Source organism: Ambystoma mexicanum, chromosome 7q, assembly GCF_040938575.1.
Source record: "Ambystoma mexicanum isolate Mex_15411 chromosome 7q, UKY_AmexF1_1, whole genome shotgun sequence".
Classification (NCBI taxonomy): Eukaryota; Metazoa; Chordata; class Amphibia; order Caudata; family Ambystomatidae; genus Ambystoma; species Ambystoma mexicanum.
This window is the reverse complement of record NC_090941.1, coordinates 406,207,057-406,227,450: the sequence shown is the minus strand read 5'-3', so window position 1 is coordinate 406,227,450 and position 20,394 is coordinate 406,207,057. Positions and strand designations below refer to the sequence as shown.

Sequence of the window (20,394 nt, the reverse complement as noted above, 5' to 3'; positions counted from 1 at the left end):
GGGAGGCCAGCTGGCGAACTTCGTCAGCGTGTGGGAGACCATCTCCACCGATCGATGGGTGCTGGACGCTCTCGTCCATGGACACAGTTTAGAGTTCCAACAGACAGGTACAGCACATACCTCAGCTGCTGCTGGAAGTTCGAGCCATGTTAAGCAAAGTGGCGATAGAGCTAGTTCCAAAGCGACTCTGGGGCTCTAGAGTTTATTCAAGCCACTTTCTCATAAGAAGGAAGACTGGGGGCTGGAGGTCCTCCTGGATGTCTTCTCTATAACTGTGCGGGGGGAGGTGAATCAACTTTAAGCTACAGGAAGCACCACTGTGACTTCTTTAACGTCCACAAAAAGCTCACATATACATGAAAGAATGGTTCACCATTTTCCCCTCATCGGCTGCCCGAAACCCATGTATATATATTTGTCTCTGACTCAGTAACCAACCGAATGCAGTCAATGCACGAGGTCAACAAGAACATACCTACTACAAAGAGTTAAATACAGAGACAGGTAGCTGGTATTCCTCTTTTCAGTAAAGCCACTTGTCCAGAATACCTATTATTCCAGAGAATTATATAGATACATTCCAACAAGCAGTTACCAACGATCTACACAGATTGGAGGACAAATGGAACCGGAAGACAAGCAACAAAGACAATCTCTCGGAAGAGGAACAGACCGTGCTCAAGAATCTGCAGGAAGAGAAGAGCATCATAATCAAGGAAGCCGACAAAGGTGGCAACATTGTAACAATGAACAAAACAGACTATTTACAAATGGCAGACAATCACCTTAAAACACCAGGCAACTACGAAAAACTTGATATAAATCTACAAGCGAGAATCCTGAAAGAACACCAAGAACTTCTCAAATACTACCAAACAGAAGGGCTCATAACAGATGATGAATATGAATACCTCAGAACAGATCAACCGATCATAACCCTCTACTTTCTGCCAAAAATTCATAAAACCTTTAACAAAATTCCAGAAGGCAGACCAATCATGAGCAGAATAGGAGGAATAACCGAAACACTTGCCAGATATATCAACAATGTGATACAACCACTAGTCATCAAGATACCGACGTATCTCAGGGACACCATGCACACTTTGGCAGTACTATCACAGATAAAGTGGCACCCCAACTTTATAATGGCCACACTAGATGTAAAGGCCCTGTACACCTCCATCAATCACAAATTGGCTATAAGCAGCCTGGGATATCTTCTTAAACATGAATCAGCATCACATCTTGAACAAGTGGAAATGACCAAAGCCTTTCTCAAATTCTCATTGACCAACAATACATTTCATTTCAACGGAGAATACTACAAACAAACCATGGGGATCACGATGGGAGCCAGCTATGCTCCAGCTTTAGCCAACTGCTTCATGCACTCGTATGAACAAGAACACGCCATGCGAGAAACCAAGTTTACCACCCTCATTGTTAACTGGGCACGCTACATCGATGATGTAATCCTCATATGGAGAGGTACCCAAGATGAACTCAACCAATACGTGGGTTACCTGAACCAAAATAACTACGGGATCGAGCTAACTAGCCACATTGGTACAGAACAAATTGACTTTCTTGACCTAAGGATCACCATTGAGGACAACAAGATAACAACCAAAACCTTTCGTAAACCAACTGAGGTGAACTCAACACTACATGCCACAAGCTGCCACAGAAGAAGCGTCATTCGGAATATCCCACAAGGAGAATATATTCGAGCAAAAAGAAATTGTAACACCCAGAAACTCTTTAAAGATGAATGTGATCTGCTCGACCAAAGATTCAAAAGATCGAGGCTATTCTGAAAAAAACATCACAGAAGCCAGGACAAAAGCCACAACCATCAAAAGGGAAACACTACTCTCGCCCAAACCTAAGAAGAAAGACACGGAATCTACAATCCAATTTGTAACCAGATATAACAAGGACAGCAATGAAATCCAGCAAATCCTAGTCAAACACTGGGACCTGTTGCTCATGGATGAGCACATCAAACCCAGTCTAAAAGCATAACCCAGTATGTCATTCAGCAGAGCACCAACACTAAGGAGCTTACTCAGCCCATCCTTTCTACACGAGAAAAACATCTTGGCCCAGGACTGGCTAAGTAGACATGCACCAATCGGCTTCACCAAATGTGGAACATGTTCCATGTGTAAATATGCCACCCAAACAAAATGCGCAAAATTTACAGGCTGCCCACCATTCAAAATCATGGAGCACCTTAATTGTAAAAGCAAGTATGTGATCTATGCACTAATCTGTGTATGTGACAAGATTTACATAGGAAGTACCATCCGGGAAGTACGAACTCGGATAAGGGAACATATGAACAGTATCCACTCACAGGACCCAAAGCTGCCTTTGGCCAACCACTGGCAGAAGAACCACCAGATGGAAGATAAAAGCTTGATAAGATGCATTGGACTGAAAACAGTGAGATTGGGACCCAGAGGAGGAGACAGAATACGAAGACTGAGACAGGAAGAAGCAAAACTAATCTGCCGCTTCAGATGTGTCAAAAATGGCCTAAACAGTGATCACGATTTCAATGTGTTTCTGTAAACTCTTCTGTCTCGACACATTGACCCCCTGCTCCTTGAGACCCAGTGATTGGCCCACGCCACTCCTATGGACCATCCAGACACCCAACAATTGCCAACGTAACCACCAACACGGACATCCACCACCAGCATTAGGGGCGCATGCCCGCCTATCAATGGAAACCACATGTCCAAGGGACAGGCCCGTTTCATGGGCACCCCAGGTTGCCTAACTGGCCCAACCATCGCTCAAATCCCCATCCCGGGCCACCCCCGAGCCCGACCCAGTCTACCGATATCACCCATGCACATGCCTGATCCCCATTGCGCTTGCGCAAGGGAGTACCACTGCCCAATTGCCATCAACATGCGCATCACATGCAGGGACACTGATCCCCTGCGCATGCGTCAGAGCACCAACTGTGACTCAGATCGCATGCGCAGTGCCATAAGAGGTGTTCACCTCACAGACACTTCGACCAGGAGCTCAACTGAACCGCTCAAGCAGCACTCAGGCAAAATGCACCCATGTGCATTTCCCTGGCAGCGCTTGGATCCGGCCGACCAAGTGTATCACACACAGCGATATTCACGGCGCTCTCTGCCCACCGGGCACCACCATTCCCACGAAGCCCGGCCCACAGCACCCCACCCCACTGGGGTGCTCAACCATTTACGCCATGATATCTATGGTGCTCCCCCAACTCGCCAGACCATCACCCCACCCCCCACCATCATCCTCCCGGCCACGGTCCCGGCAACATGGACCCTAGCTTTTCTCAACCAGGGCACACCACCCCCAATACTGGGACGCCCCCGCCACACCCCAACTTGCCCCAACACGCAAGGACTTCAACACGAGGTACAGACCACTTACGAGCCCATATGGGGGACCTCGCCCATACCCATGGCACCCTACGTTACGCCTCACACGCATTTTCTCCACTTTTCTTACAGGGCCCAACAGGAGCCACTGTCCCCACAAGACAGTCAAGCACCACTTACCAGGACCCCAAAGGGGGCTGCAGACCGCATCCAATAGGTAAGAGGCATCCACCCTCCAACTCCACTTACTGTAAACCAAACAAGACTTCTTGCTAACCTTTCGTCTGCTTTTTCCTCTCTCCTCATGCTTCAAATGATTTTCTATTAGCATTTAATTTATGTGCCCAATCATTCTGCATTACTTTGCCAACACACTACTTCACCCAACACCACTCACTGTGCACCAATTTAACCATGTATGTCACAAACATGTCACAAATTTTGCACCTCACATGATTTTGCATTCTGATCAGCCTTGATAAAGACCCACGGGTCGAAACACGTGTCGGCTGACAACCAGGGGACAATATTGCCCCAAATGTACTAGATGCATATCAACTGTATAAAGAATTAACCCATCACTAGCACAAATAAAGCGAAAATTGTATCGCAATAACCACTGTGTTAGAACCTTTCTTGGAACCAATTAAGCAAGATAGCCAGGAGAACACTCTCCTTTCCTACTCAACAATTGGGGTACTGGCTAAACCCCAAAACTCGCCTGTGATCTTGCGACTTATGTATCTTACGAATATGCTTAAGTAACAATAGAGCTTAGCACGGTTACTTCCGAACCTAGAGCCAACCACGATTCTACCTATTATTCCAGCCTCTACCCTTCTGCAGATTGTTCTGGGAAGGTACTGTGACGAATCTTCGATGTCGTCCCTTCTTCCTTAGGGGAAACACCTTCCTATGTGGCCAGGGAGGTGAAGTCGCTACCCAATAGTCGGGAGGATCACATGGGTGAGAGGTCACCCTGTGCAATTAGGGACAACCATCAAGAGGGAACGCGGTATCCCCACCCATCACCTGACCCTAGGACCCCTTCCCACAAACTGAAGAGCAACCCCTTCCCTAATAGGCTCATGAGTAGTGGTCGCACTCCAATTACCCTAGAAAGTACTGGGACAAGGAAGAATAGGAGTTAACTAAGTGAAGATCCCTTTCTCGGTATTGTGACGAGGAAGATTCCTGTTGACTCACAAGGGAGTTCGAAGATCAGTGCTGTGATGAGGGAGATGCGCAGAAGCAGAAGGATCACACTTGAGAACCAAAAGGAACAGTCTAGTGGTTACTGGTTTTCGATTGGTCCTTCTAGAGTAGAAATAGAGGAGGGCAACAAGGAGAGGCTGTCAAGCCTTCCCTGGAGGAGTAGGGAGCCGGAATCCTGTGCTGGAATATAAGGAGCTGTTGACCACTGCACTACCCAGAGAGAGGGGGAACCAAAAAGACCAATATGCCTCCCAAAAATGGGGGATCCCTTGAGTCCCAGCAGCCTGTGGGGAACTGAGGGAAGCTGGAGTCTCCCTCACTGAAGGAACCAAGAAGAGCAGCACGCCTCCCAAAAAGGAGAAAGACTTGAGTGCCATCAGTGTTCATTGGACTAAGGGAAACGGGAGACTCCCTCGATGGAAGAGCACATCTGGGGAGCTGCCAAGAGAAGACCACGAGAGCCCAGGGGAAGCAGCAGACGATTACTGGTATTGCAGAGGACCGGAACCCTTGCGGAACAAATGCAAAGGTAGCCGGAGGGGGACTGGGAAGGAACAGGGAGACCCCAGAGGCTGTGGTTGGGAGGGGGTGATAGAGCACCACAAAGAGACAGAGAGGGGCCGGGCAGGATAGTGAACCGGGCCTGGTCAAGAGACATTACAAGGTTGTAGGAGGGGTTGGTAACCCTAACATTAAGAAACCAAAAGAATTAAGCACACGAGAGAATGCCTGGCAGGCTAGGGAACCAGGCCTAATAGAAACATGCCACAAACCTGAGAAATGGGTCTGGGACCCATATGTGAAGAGCCAAAGTAAAGAGGTCTGAGACCCAAGGCAGTCCCTGGCAGGAGAGTATACCAGGTCCACCAGCTGAACTGTGACATTATTAAATGGAGGGGTCTGGGACCCATATTTGACAAGCAACAGAAAAGAGGTCTGGTACCCATATGTGAAAAAACAAAGTAGACCAGTCTGGGACCCGAGGCAGTCCCTGGCACGAGAATATACCAGGGCTTCCAGCTGAACTGTGCAGCAGTCTTCCAAGACACAGCACCTGAGTGAAGGGCGAACTAGGTCGTGTGATGAATCTAGTGAAACCATCATTAAAAACCAAGTATGGGCCTCTTCTCACATGGCCTGGGGCAGCCGCTACCTGATCCTGACCCTGGGGGCGGTACTATGTCAGAGGATCACATGGGAGGGGACTCGTATCAAGAGAAATTGGTGACCTCTTTACCTCCTGATTCCCCTATTCTTCCTGAAGCATTGATGACGTATTGTAAATTAGAACAAACTAATTTTGATGCTGTACAATCCAATATGGACTTCAGTACCTATAATGCCTATAGGTTGGTGCTAAATCAACTCTCATCCACCTGAAACAGCTTCTCTCTCTCTGTCCTTTGTTGGGATTGGTGTATTCTGAATAGATTTTTCTTGTATTATCTTATTCTTGCACAGCTCCTCCTTTAATAAGACAGTGCTTAAACGACCCAATGCGTTCACACTTAATTTATATTGTATCGTCTCCTCTCTGAGTTGCCCGTTATCTTTGTGACCTTCCTATTACCACAGTGGTCCGCTTTCACATCGGACCCACTCAACTGCTCTGAGCGTTTGCGGGGTCTGTGCGGACCGCCTCACAGCGTCTTCAGGAACATATGAACATGAGCACAGTTGCATTTCCCCTCTGTCTCCATGATCTCAAAAAAGTAGGGGACACAGTTGTGTGGTATGCCAAAGAAGACTCAACCGCCCGAGAAAGGCTTCAAGTAGTACAGAGCAACGCAGTGCACATTGTCCGTCGCTTGCACAAAACCGATCATGTCTCTATGGCCAGAAAATCATTGCACTGGTTGCCCATGGGCAAAAGAATTTTGTTTCGAATGTTGTGCATCACTCATGCTTGTTTATTCCGTATGAGTGCAAGCTATCTCGCCCAATCAGTAAATTGGTTACTGACAATTCGAACTCCGGTCTAATAACGCCAGTTCTTTTGTCATTTCCCAAGGCTAATCTTTCACTAATTCAGAAATTCTGCTTTCCTCACGCTGCTCCCAAACTATGGCATTCCATGCCTCTGGAGTTCAGGTCTTGCGCCTCCCTCGGTCCTTTCAAACGTTCTCTGAAAACTCTTCTGTAAGAATAATTTGTTACTGGTCCCTTGTATCTGATCCTGAGACGGAGAGGTGCTAACTTTTTATGTTTCTCGTTATATGTCCCATTTGCGCTGCTATGCCCATGAGCCCTGTTCACAGCACGCTATAAATAAACAAAACAAAAACATACTAAGGACTAAGTGATTTGGACTTTGTGTCGGAAAATGAAGTCTATAGAAATTATAACCATATAGGAAAGTCACTTCAGTGGAATATTGAACCAAACGTTAAAAGTCCCAGGCACAGTTTAAGGAGGATTGACAGGGCAACAAATAATTTGAGTTCCATGCTCAGAAAGCTTGCCAAGAAACACATTTGTGCTGTATTTCCAGAAGTCCACAAACAGGGACTTAACGAGTGGAAATGTCATTTGATATGTATACTGGGAAATGTGGTTCCAAAGATATTACAGCCACATAAGAAAAAGTGTGAAATCAATTCTTAATGAATTCAGAGTATCATGAAGGATCAACAAGACACAGAAGTCCGAAATGAAATTAAACACCTTTATTTACACACAACAGGATGAATGTGGCTAAATGCCTAGCAAAATAAGGATTTCCCTGTAATAAAACAGGATGGTCTACTCTAAACATGGGCTGTATAAGCAAAACGTATGATGGCAGTAAACTACACTTTTTTGTGGTCTGAAATCTTTCCATAGTTTATCCATGCTTTTCTGCTCTATTGGCTAATCTCTGGGTAACAGCTCCTAGCATGCCCTTTTGTTCCAATCATATGATACTTAACATATGGGATACATGCCTGCAGGGTCTAGACTTCCAGGTAGTACATAATCCCACCTCTCTTTTGCAGAGTATGGTCCACTTAACATGACTGGCATGCACCTATGCCATCACAAAACATTCGTTCTTCACTGCATCCTTCCCCTCTTTCTAGCATCTAGTTACTGCTTTCCCACCCTCTTTTCTTCCATGTGCTCATTTTATTTCCCTCTGCAGACTAAGGTTTGGTTACCACTGGCAGGGGCACTGTACGCCACTCCACAGGCAAGAGTGTAGGCACTCTGATAATAGTATGGTGGCAATTTGGCACAGAAGGAAAGCCTATTAACATAGCATAAAAACAAAAGGAATAATTGTACAAAAGCATGTCGGGGAGCCTGTCCAAACGACCACCTCTCATATGAGGCTTCCCTGATCTAACACACAGTCTTCTGGCCTTGTCAAAAAGGGGTGGGAACCCCTCTCAGCCAGTGGTGGGAGGCCTACCAGGGAGAAATCCAGAACCAGTCCTACCTCCTAGGTGGATGGTGACAGCAGAGAGGACCCCAAGTCCTGTCCGATGAAACCCTGTGTCGAATGTTTTCTTTACAGACTGCTTTATACTCGGGCATACCTCAGCAAATCGCTCGCTAGTCTTCTCTTGCCTTTGGCAGGAATATGCTTGAATGAGAAGTCCAGATAGCCAAATTAATCGAAGGATGATTAAGCAACAGAGAGATCTTCAAAAGTGAACCTAGTTGATGGCAGACACGCTGCAGCCAACCGCAGTGAAAGAGAGAGAACGCTTCCCAACACTGGAAAGAAGCTGCAAGCCTTGCAAAGATCCTAAAATGCACAAACAAGCTTGTACAATGTCCAAAAGACCCCCTAGACCACTGGGCACTATAAATTGAGAGGTACCCACACTGCCTCCAAAGATTTCCTTGGAGACACCATGAAACAGGGCCCCCAACAAACGAACATGGGCCTTACCAGGCTGGAAGCCTCAATACACAGCAAGCCTGCACAGAGAAAAGTAGGCAGAGCTTAGCTGTCTATTTATGACATATTATTACACTTACATGCCCCAGGTTGGGAAGTCAAGGCCTGATCAGCCAGGGAAAGTTGTCCAATCTCAGCAGAGGGAGGGGATTTCAAGCAGGGGACAGGAAAGACCAAGTGTGGTGGTTTCAGTTGAGTTGGAGGTATAGGACGGCCAAGAGACCAGCTAGAGGACGGTAGTAGCAGAAGACTGTGGAAACCATTTGGTAATCAGGTGAGGTATTGGCCAAGGAATGAAAGTGTTTCTTCAGTCTGAGTATGTGGCAATTGTGTAGGAAAGCTAGTGTAAGTTTGGGAAGCAAATGTTAATGGATTAAAAGGAAGGTGTTTGAATAGTTTGGAGGAGGGAGGCGTCATGGTGTAGAGGAGGGATTTGTCATGTTGTGAACGCGGGAGTAGTAGTGGTGTGGAGGAGGGAACAGTAATTGTGTATTAGTAACTGTGCAATTTTGAAATAACCAAGAGGTATCTTATTTTTTGTTTTCAATGTTGTCCACTATTCAAGTTTGTGAATGGAGATAACCTCTTGCGCACGTATTTAATGTATATGGCTGCTCGCTCAATTGTGTGCATACATTTGAGGCACAGCTCATAGTGACTTAGTTCATATCCACTCCTGAAGCCTTCCCTAAAGATTTGAAGAAGACTGTAAGGAAGACGCTGGAAGCGATGGGTAAGTGTAAAGTTTATTTAAAACCAGGCACCATCGGAGCTCCGATCAACCTCCTTCAGCTAACCGTCTACTCTCTGCCTCGCGACCGCCATGCAATCAAAGAACAACAAGGTCACGGGGAAGAGAGCCTTGCTAACATAATATTCCAACAATCACAACATCCCTACATATCTCCCCCCTTAAAAACAAGAAATTACAATGTTTAATAAAACTACTTAACAAGAAAATACAAACACAAAGTATATGTGGTAAGACGTACAATTAACGTACATAATCTCCCAACCATGCTGGCTACTTGGTAACTCTCCCACTTGGGATAACCCCCACATTGCTCGTACCAGCCTCCTCATTCACACCATCCTGATCATCATCCTGATTAGCCACACTACCACCCACTTGTTGGTCCTCCATTCGCACTCCTTGTACCTCAGTGGCCTTAGCCAACCTTCCCTTGGACCATACCTCACCTCCCACAAGAATGACACCACCATTCCTAACAGCAGCAATTTTCTTAGGTCCAAGAAATCTACATTCAGTACATTTCTCCACAGATCTGGGATTCTTGATAAATACTTGCTCCCCTACACACCACTCGCACACCTTCACATTCTCCCTCCTATCAAAATGTTCTTTATTCTTTTCTTGCCCCTCTCTGATTAACTGCATTATTTCCTTCCTATCCACCCCATTAGCTTTAGCCATTCTTATCCATCCTGGGCAAGGTTTGGTGCCAGGTTCCCTGCCTTTAAGAGACACAAATGGAGAAACCCCTGCAATAGAGTGTGATGTCGTCACATATCTCCAATTAACATGGTTTCAAACTTCTCTCCATGGTTGCCCCATGTGCAATGCCATTTGGATTCCTCCCTTCAAATACCTGTTCACTCTCTCAACTAAACCATTTGCCCTGGGATGGTATAATGCCATAACCCACCAAGAATTTCCTCATCCTTTCCGACACGAATTGCACCCCATTGTCAGATACCAATTCAGAAGGGACACCTTCCTCGCTCCAAAAATTGGATCAAATCTTTAGCAGTCACCGCTCTAACTGCTTCCCATTCCACCCACTTGGAATGGAAATGTACCAGCACCAACAGATATTTGAAACCTTCGCCTAACCCCGCAATAGGGCCCATAATATCCACCACCAATTTTACCCATGGTTGGTCTGGAATGGTGTTGGGAATCATGGGTGTTTCACGTACCAGCCTACACTTGTCACTAGACTGACATGACATACAGTTGTTTACACTCATCTCAGCCATCTTATCTATACCTGGCCACCAATAACTTTGACTCAACTTCCTTTTCATGGCCCCCTCACCGGGATGCCCTTGGTGCACCAACTCTACTAACATAGCCCTGATACCCTCTAGTGGCACACAAAATAGCCCCCTCCTCAACCTTCCATTAACCAAACACAACTCCTCCTTGACCTCCCACCACACTTCGAATCTTTTGTCCAACTCTCTCTTCTCCGGCCACCCTTCCACTGTCCACTGCTTTATCAACTTCAAATGTCCTTCCTTCTGTTCTTTTTGCAACCACGTTTCACATCCCACTGCACTCTCCACTTCAGCCACCACCCCTTCGTCCAACTCCTGCATCCCCAACTCTTCCTCCCTTTCCACCGGTAATCTGGATAGGCAATCTGCTACTACATTATTTTTACTAGGTAAGTAACTCACTTCACAACTGCACATCTGTAATCCTAAACCCAATCTGCTGATCCTCAGGGATCCCAATGCCCACCTGGCACTCTCAAACAGTTTTACCATCGGCTTATGGTCCGATCTTACCACACATTTTCTCCCCCACAAGAAATATTTAAAGTTATGAATTGCCCAAAACATTGCCAGGGTTTCTCGCTCGATGACGGAGTAATTTCCCTACGCACCTCAACGGACGCGAAGCAAAAGTTATTACTCTCTCCACATTACTCTTATCATACTGCACTAGAGTCGCACCCAACCCTACAATACTGCCATCCACCACCAAGACACATTTGTCACATGCAATAAACTTCCCAATTGAGGGTGCACTCATTATTGCTTCTTTAATCCTCCTAAATGCTTCCTCGCATTCTGCACTCCACATGAACTTAACCCCCTTCCCGAGTAAGCTCCTGAAGGGCATAGACATGCTTGCAAAACCCCTCACAAATTTATGATAGTACTCCTCCAAACCAAGGAATGACCTTAGTTGGTCTTTGTTCTCTGGTCGAGGTGCACTTTCGATAGCCTCTACTAAACTTTCCTTAGGCTTCACTCCTTCCCTTTCCACTACATGCCCCAAAAATTCTACTCTCTCCACTTTGATTTTGCACTTGTTCCTTCGCACAGTCAACCCGGCATCATTCAATCTGTTCAATGCTTGTTTAAGGATCACATCATGTTCTTTCCTGAATTATCATGAACCAACATATCATCCTGGAAGATTACTACATTTTGTGCCCCCTCCATTACAGTCTCCTTCACTCTCTGGAAGACAGCTGCCACTGACGCTAGCCCAAACGGCATCCTGCAGTACTTAAAAGCCCCCAACGGGGTCACAAATGCCGTTAGGTGTTGACTTGCTTCTGTCAAGGGTACTTGGTGGTAAGCTTGAGATAAGTCTATCACTGAGAAGAGTTTTGCCCCATTCAATGTTGTTAGTTTTTCCCCAATAATGGGAAGAGGATGTCCATCAATTAAAATGTTCCTATTCAAATCTCTCAGGTCCACACATAGTCTTATTTCTCCATTAGATTTAGCTGCTACCACCACCGGTGACAACCAATCAGAGCTATTCTTTCAATAATTCCCCCTTGCAACAGTTACTGTATTTCCTGTTTCACCTTATCATTTAAGTGGTGCGGCACTGGCCTAACCTTATGCACCTTGGGAACGGCTCCATTTCTGAGAACAATCTTGTGTTCGAATGCCTTCAACATTCCCAAATCCTCTGTAAACACTTTAGGAAACTCCTGTTCCCATTTGTCCTTTACCTCCGCAACCGTGATGGGATATTCAGCACTTGCTTGTATCCTTATGCCAAGCTTCCGTTGCTCTGCCCACCCCAAAAGGGAGGACCCTTGTTGGGTTACATAGACATCCGCCTCACAGCTGCGACCCTTATACTTTATGGATGCTTGAAACTTCTCTAAGACCTTGATTTTCACTTTGCCATAGGCATATGGTTCAATCATGTGTTCGCTCAATTGTTCTACCTTTCCTTGCACACACCCTTCAAATGTTTTCCTTGATATAAGGGTCCACGGTGAACAGCTGTCAACCTTCATGGTTCCGACTCTCCCTTCAATCAGGAAGACGTCCGTCGGTCCATTCCCTTTAGGAAACATTTCAGCAACTTCTAACACATGCTTTCCTTGATAGAGGAACTGCATGACTCTCTTCCTGCTCAGAACCTCGAACCTCCACACTATTCACCTGCCCAGACTCCTGGTGGTGTCATTCTTGAGGGAGGTGAGGTATGGTACAAGGGTAGGTTGGCTAAGGCCACTGAGGTTCAAGGAGTGCGAATGGAGGACCAACAGTGGGGTGGGTGGTAGTGTGGCTAATCGGGATGATGATCAGGATGGTGTGAATGAGGAGGCTGGTATGAGCAATGTGGGGGTTACCACAAGTGGGCGAGTTACCAAGGAGCCAGCATGGTTGACTTCTTCCAATAAATTACTCGATTTGGCCGTGTCCTTTCTTTTCTTAAAATGTTGTGCTATTTTATTGCAGTTCTTTCGGTTGCTCCAACTGGTTTGTACCTCCCTTATTCTGATCTGGCTCAGATACGGGCACTCTCTTGTGCTATTGGCTGCTCCTCCCTTCATTCAGCCTGTGAGTTCCTTACTGGATGCTCTCAGCCCCTCCCCAGACGTCGCGCAGCTTCCCGAAAGACGTCCATGCAGAGCTATGGGCTGCCTGCAGCACGTTATTGTGTCCTCCCGCCATCTCCTCACCTCTAATGGATGCGCAGACAGTGGACGAGGCAAGTGGTTTTCAACCACAGCACACGGGGTTCTGCCTCTGTGCGATCCTTCGCAGCAGATGGTCGCAACCTCAAGCTCCACTCGGCGGGCTGTCTACGCACAGCTGTCATGGTCGAGGCCCCTCAACTACAACAGCAATGCTTGCGGGGTCGGCCAGCGCTTCTCTGCGCACCGGTTTCCGGAGTGGTGGAGGGGCCGGACGAGAGGCTCTGCACAATGCTCCTACTCCAGCGGGCCTGCAGCTACACACTATATCCCATCCTCCTCTCCACTGTAAGGAAGACGCTGGAAGCGATGGGTAAGTGTGAAGTTTATTTAAAAACAGGCCCGCTCGGAGCTCTGATCAACCTCCTTCAGCTAACCGTCTACTCTCCGCCTCGCGACCGCCGTGCAATCAAAGCACAAGGTCGCGGGGCAGAGAGCCTTGCTAACATTCCAAAAACCCCAATAAAAACCCTCTAAAATACATATTACGCATATTGGCCCCACCCCCCCCACCTCTGCTGACCCATTGTTTACAATGGCTCGTCAACATTGCAGTATTTTCTTTTGGGGGAGATAATGACTGGTTCCTTCAGAAATCTCAGTGATTTTAAAAAAAAAAAAAAATTAAAGTGTCTTTGTTGGGTGAATAACCGGTATGCTAGAGCCCATCTACTGGAAGCGGAATTGTTTAGATCGAAATGGCAGCCTAAAGATTGCTTTGCTAATGCCTGCGTATGCAACACTGAAGTAAGCGTGCACTGCAATCTTTTCTGTCCATTTTATTTGCATTTCAGGGGTAAGTTCTTTCCTACCTTTGCGGTAAACTAAGGTTTTTAGGGAATGCATATCAGCATTTTCATACCTTTTGCTTTTGAGTGACAATCTGGTCTGAGCCGCCGTTTAGTCGGACTTATAGGTCATACATTTGAGAAGTCGTTTTCTTTGCAATGTATTGTTTTAGGGGTTTGTCTTATTTTTGCGTATTTGATTACGGTTGCATTTTAATGTCTATTTCCTGTGTTTTACTCCATGCCGTATTGCACTTTGTCCCTTTTGCAGTACCCAGTTTAGAAAAATAGCCATGTTTTAGGAGAAAGTGACAATAATTGTGGGCCATTATTTAAAGAATATATATTTTTAAGTTGGAATTGCATGAAAACATTGCATGTTTTGGTTGTTTTGTCCTTACCATGATTTTTGTTTATTTATTAGAAATCTAATTGCCGTTTGTGTCCTATTTTTTGTACCAGAGCCTTTCTAAGCACAGCCGTTGCAACATTGGAACCGAAGGTGGCCCACCTCCATTTGTGCCTTTTGGACAGGTATGGTAAACTAGCGGCATAATCACTGAATACGTGAATATTACAAGTTTTAAAATTACTTAATAATCAGTGTTTTGATAAGAGAGTTTGCTTAAACATATTTTCCATATTTTTGAATGCGGCTAAATATATTTTAAGCATTATCCTTAGGATATTTCCAAATTCCTGTAAATAAATAGGCCAGGTATGCAATAGTGAGCCAAGCAAGCTACTGTGGAGCTCATTTTAACTGACCATGGAACGTAAAGAAAATGTGTATAGGTCTTGCTTAATGCTTTTTCGCATTTTCATGCTCGCTTAAATGATGGGATTCTTATGGAGTCCGCTGCCGTTTTCCACCAGCTCAAAGCAGGGGTACTCCTTGTGAATCTATTGTAAACGCCCCATGCAATGCGTAAATGAAGGGCAGCGTTTACTTCATTTGCATACCAGAGTGCAAAAGGGCAGTGTACAAGCGTGTACGCTGCCTTTTGCACTCCGCCGTGCAAATGATGAAAATTCTGCGGCCGAGGTTTTTTGGCGCAAACCTAACGGGTCTCTGATGCTTCTGTGGGGCTGTTAACAAATATTCACACCAAATGTCGATTTCTACAATGCATGCTGTATTCCATTCGTTTTTCTGTAATAGGAGTCTTCTAGGTTCGAACTATTTTTTTGTTTTGGTTTTGTACATAACAGTAAGATCTCTGGCTTCTGTGTGTAGTCCAGTGCGAGAAAAAACATTGACATCTTGAGTCGTAGATTTACATGCTCTGTGCAGTGGGCAAGAAGACATTTAGCAGGTAATAATTTCTGCTGTAAAACTGAAGTACTATGAGAGGAACACCTTTTTGCGTTTCAATCCGACCTAATGAAATGCGGATTTCAACCTTATCAGTTCTTGTAATATTCCAAAGGATACTTAAGGAAACGTTACACCAGCCCGTTTCAGTAGACTGTTGATAAAACTGCACTTGAGATTACACATTAATCTGATTCATGTTTAATGATTACGATTTTGTTCATTATACGCATCGAAAGCTCTGCCTTTGATAGTACTGCTATTAAAAAGCCAGCAAACCACTATGTACATTTTAAGTATTGCATAGAGTGTTTTAGCAATTTGCAGACAGTAGAGTATTCTCCAATTACAAGAGAGCCGACTTTAGACTTCTTGTAAGGTTAGCTAGCAGTCACAAAATGAGGCAGGGCTGGATGGGCTGCACAATTGATGATTGCGACTACCATTCCATGTTTGCACTAAAACATGGGATGCCAGTGGTGGTAATGCAGTTGCATGACTCACAACTACTAACTGCCCCCCTCTAAAACCATCCAAATAGGAACCTGGAAATCGAGGACGTTTGAACGAAATGAAAGCATGGCCGAAAGAGTGCAAGGTGGTTTGGAGAAGGAAGGGCAGGTGTGCGGGCGGGGAAAGGGAGGTTTGTGGAGATGGTGAATAAAGAAGGCAGGTCCTAGGTGGCATGGGAGAATACCAGCTTGGGTGGTGGGATAGACGGCACACCTGCTTAGGGTGGTGGGGAAGAAGGCAATCTGCTTGGGGTGGCAGGGGAAAAGGCAGGCAATATTGAGGTAGCTGGCTTGGAGGTTTGGATTGGCAGGCGAGTATGTAGGCAGGGATGGGGAGAAGACGCACAGTCTTGGAGTGGTGGGGGAGAAAGTGTGCATGCTTGGGTTTGCTGGGGAGATGGCAGTCAGGCTCCGGGTGGTGAAGGAGGCGAGGCTTGGTGTGTCGAAGGCACGGGAGACTTGGGGTGGCGAAGGCAGTGGACCCTTGGGGTGGCGAATGCAGTGGAGGCTTGCAGTGGCAGGGACAAGAGAGGGTTGAGGTGGCAGGTTCAAGGCGGGCTTGGGGTGACGGTGGCAAGGGCGGCTTGGGATGGTGGTGCCAAGGCAGGCTTGGGGTGGCCGTCAAAAGGCAGGCTTGGGGTTGTTGGGGGAAGGTAGGCATGGGGTGACTGGGGAGAAACCATGCATGCTTTGGTTGGCAGGAAGAGAAGGCAGGTAGGCCTGCGCCATTGGGGGAGAAGGCAAGCCTGTGGTGGTGGGAGAGAAGACGGGCTTCGGATTTGGGGGAAGAAGTCTGGGTTTGCATTGAGAGAAGGCAGGTAATGGGAGGCGGTAGAAGGCAGACTTGGGCGGCAATGCTCTAGCTAAAATAGCACACTGAAATGGATACAGATTTTAAGAGACTTGATTGGAAAGATCTGTGCTGGATTCTGGAGTCGGTGATTGGGACAAGGAAGTCAAAATCATAGGCTGGAGAAAGCATGACCGTTGAATGCAAAGGTCTTGTGAAGGGAACAGCAATATAGACTGTTAACAAGTTTACACAGTAGTCTGTTGCTCTACAATGATATTGTAAGATCTGAGTAACTTTAATATACTAGGAACTAAACTAAGGAATCCGTGCAAACAACATCAGGCTGGAATTACCATTCAAGAAATAAGTGGCAGTAACAGAGACAAGGGAAATTGCAAACTGTAAATGGCAGCCAAAACCCAGGGCTTGCAAGCCTCAATCAGACTGGAAACCGGGATCATACAAGCTATACTTCCGGCTGGAAGCATAGTGCAGACACTTTCCAAATTAGGTACATAGTTGAAAAAGAAAACAAACAGCCACATGTTTCGAAACCACCCAGGTCTGGTCTGAGTAGCAAAGGTCCGGGAGTTGCAGCAGTTTCTAGGACACTACCCTGTGAGACCTATGGCTTATAAAAGTAGGCTTGCATGTCAACGCAATTGGCAATGTGGTCTTCACATGGTTTGAGGTGAGGCAAAGCTCCAAAGTCTGAAACAGATTGTGGGCTGGAGATTGATTATGAGATTTATCAGGAAGATATTTTGCTAAGTACCAGGAGTCTTGTATAGTGCATAGGCATAATGGACTGAAGCCAGAACAAAGCACATAGCTCGTAAATACAGATGTTCATCGTTTTATTGAGGAAAGGACTGCAAGGCTTTAGTGCACAATTCTGTCTCTGTAGGAACAGGGAACTGGATTCCTGAATTGAATAAATTCCACAATTCTGGGCTGGAGGCTTGTAGTCAGTCACAGAGCAGCACACGAAGAGTTCAGTAAAAAAACAAGCTGATGACAGGACCCTGCAGTGCCCTTTGGGGCACACACCATGGTAACAAAATGACAGAACTATGCCAGAATATTATTCAAATGGATGGGATGGAGGCAAGCCTCAACCAGTTGACTGTTAAGGGCTTCTAGGAGCTATCAAATAAGCCCTGACGTCCTTTTACCCATCATCTGGGGTTCAACAGTGACAGTGAAGATGAAAAATATATCCTGATGCATTGTCAACTAACGGGTGCCTGCACGTTGCCCCTTCTGTCTAAAGAGGAGCATCAACTATAAACTTAGTCGCTCAAAAAAAAAGCTCTTGGTCAAATTTAAATCTAGAGCATCTTTCACCAGACATTGACATCTTTGCAATATACACCAACTAAATGGCTGCATTTGGCAAGCACATTTTGGATAATAGCCTCACTGGAGACCTACTCATTTCATTTAAAAAAAATATATATAGTTTCTGGATGGTTGGTGCTTTGAGTACAGGCCAGGTTTCAGATAGCCATGTGTCACATGGAATGTGTCCTCCCATGGATTCCTCATCTTTGATATCACTTATATTCGAGTGGATTGGGTCCTCCGACGTATTCCATATCTATGACAGTAATCACCACAGCTGTGCTGCTTCGGAAAATCTTCCTGCGTCGATGACATCGATACGCTGTCCTCGAGGGCCTCCGTCAAGCCGACGTCACCGGATGTTATAAGTAGGACACACGACGCCCGTAGCCTCAGTTCTGTTTTGTCCGCAAACGTGTTCGCTTCAGAGATCTCGGCGTGCCTCGATTCTACTGAACCCTGTTCTTTCGGTTCTTCAAACCTGTTTCTTCATTGCTATAGTATGATGTCTTCGGCTTCTTCCACCCCGCGGTCCGGGTTTAAGAAGTGTCGGGTGCGCGGGTCCAAGATGACGCTGACGGATACGCACAACGCTTGCCTCTGGTGCCTCTGGTGCCTCGGGGAGGACCATGATACGGACGACTGTGTCGACTGCCGATCGCTTACATCGAAGGCCTTGCGGTAGCGTAAGAAGAAGCTGTCGGTCGGTAAGGTGGCCAAGCCCCGGAAGTCGGGTTCCACTGGTCTTTCGACAGATGATTCGAGGGGTGACTCTCTGCATCGTTGTCGGGAGTCCGGGGGTTCTCGGTCTGGGAGTCGGTCCCGCCATTCCTCTGCCTCTTTGAGGCACTCCAGGAAGCGCCGTCACCGGTCGCCTTCCCCGTCCTCTTCCGAGGACTCCGCCCGTCTGCGGGTTGCTTGTCCCAACAAGCATTCCACTCCTGAGGAATGTGATTCCTTCCGAAAGGAGATGTTGGTGATTTTTCATTCACAGGGCTCCGGTCCGTCTGCGCCGTCTGAGGACGCCGGTCGTGGCCGTGCTAGAGACACCGCTCGTCCGCCTTCGGGCTCGAGCAGTTGTCGGGACCACTGGGTGCCTACGAGGTCCTGGTCGGACAAGGATGGTCGCTCTAGGCATGCCCGTTCCAGGTGCCGGTCCTCGACGCCATCAAGAGCGTGAGCACCTGTGAAGTCTTCGAGGAAGAAGTCGACGCCGGCGGCGCCGGGGTCGTCGAGGGACTCTCTCGAGGCCCCGCTTCTGAGGAAGTCGTCGACGCCATCGGCGCCCAGGCTGTCGAGAGACACGCTCGGGGCTCCGCCCTCGATGCCTGTGTCGACGCCGTCAAAGCTGTCGGCGCCACGCTCGACGTCGACGCCGATTCCATCGACGCCTTTCGAGGCGGCTTTGTCGGGGATGCCTCGTGGTACAGGGGAACCCCCTAGAAAGGCTCTGGCTAAGGCAAAACATGTCTTTTTTCGTTTTTCGGTTCCCTCTTTCCAGCCTCTGGATTATATTTCTGAGGTGGATGAGGGGTCTGAGGAAGGTGTGGTTCCTGCAGAGGTCCCTGATGACATTGCTTCTGGTCATAGCCAGCTTGAGGACCTGCGCCAGTCATTGCGTGACGCCAGTGGGCTCGACCCCTCTCCTGAGGTGAAATTTGGTAGGCCTGAGCCTGGCACGCATGCCGACTCCTCTTATCGGCGTCTGATGTCGAGGGTCACGGATTACCTCGGGTGGTCTGCCCCCCCCTGGGGATTTTCAGCAGGATGACCTGACTGATATCCTGGACCATGGGGCACCAACTGACCCGGTGCTGCCATTCCATATGAGCTTGCAGAGAAGGGTGGCTGCGGCTTGGATTTCTCCGGAGAGTCTCCCGGCAGTGAGCAAGTCCTTGCCGAAGAAATATCGCCCAGCCAGTGGCGACCCCTGCTACTTGACCAAGCACCCCACTGGAAAGTTTTGTGGTGCAGGCGGCTACGGCCCCCGCAAAGCAGGCGTCGTAACCTACCATCCCTCCTGATAGGGATGACAAATGTTTTGATGGCTGGGCGAAGAAGGTATTTTCTTCTGGGGGTATGGCGCTTCAGGCTGCCAACTCCGTTTGTGCCTTGTCGCGTTTCACGAACACTCTGTGGAACTGTATGTCCCTAGCGGCTGATCATATTCCCGAAGGGGAGGAACGGATGGTTTCCTTGCTATCGTGCAGGATGGCAAGGATGCCATGTGTGAATCCGTTCAGTCGGGTCTGGACATGGTTGTTTGCGTCAGCCGGTCCATGGCGGCGAGCACCGTAATGCACAGGTTTGCGTGATTGCGGAAGTCAGGTTTTGCTCCTAATGTGCAGGCCCGCCTCCTCAACATGCTCTTTGATGGTGAACATCTTTTTGGCAGCAAGGCTGACGAGAGTCTTGAGCGGTTGCAGACCTCCAAAGCTGCAGCGAAGTCGTTGGG

General features: G+C 47.3%; 1 protein-coding gene across 4 annotated transcripts in view; it reads left to right on the top strand.

Annotated features, from left to right (window-relative positions):
• Nucleotides 1-20,394, top strand: part of TDRD3 (tudor domain containing 3) — a 1,496,528-nt gene that overhangs the window by 785,680 nt on the left and 690,454 nt on the right. For all 4 annotated transcript variants that reach the window (XM_069639413.1, XM_069639412.1, XM_069639414.1 and 1 more), the window contains exon 6: nt 14,438-14,509. In XM_069639413.1, coding sequence (XP_069495514.1) covers nt 14,438-14,509 — 72 coding nt within the window. The remainder of the gene's footprint in view (nt 1-14,437; nt 14,510-20,394) is intronic.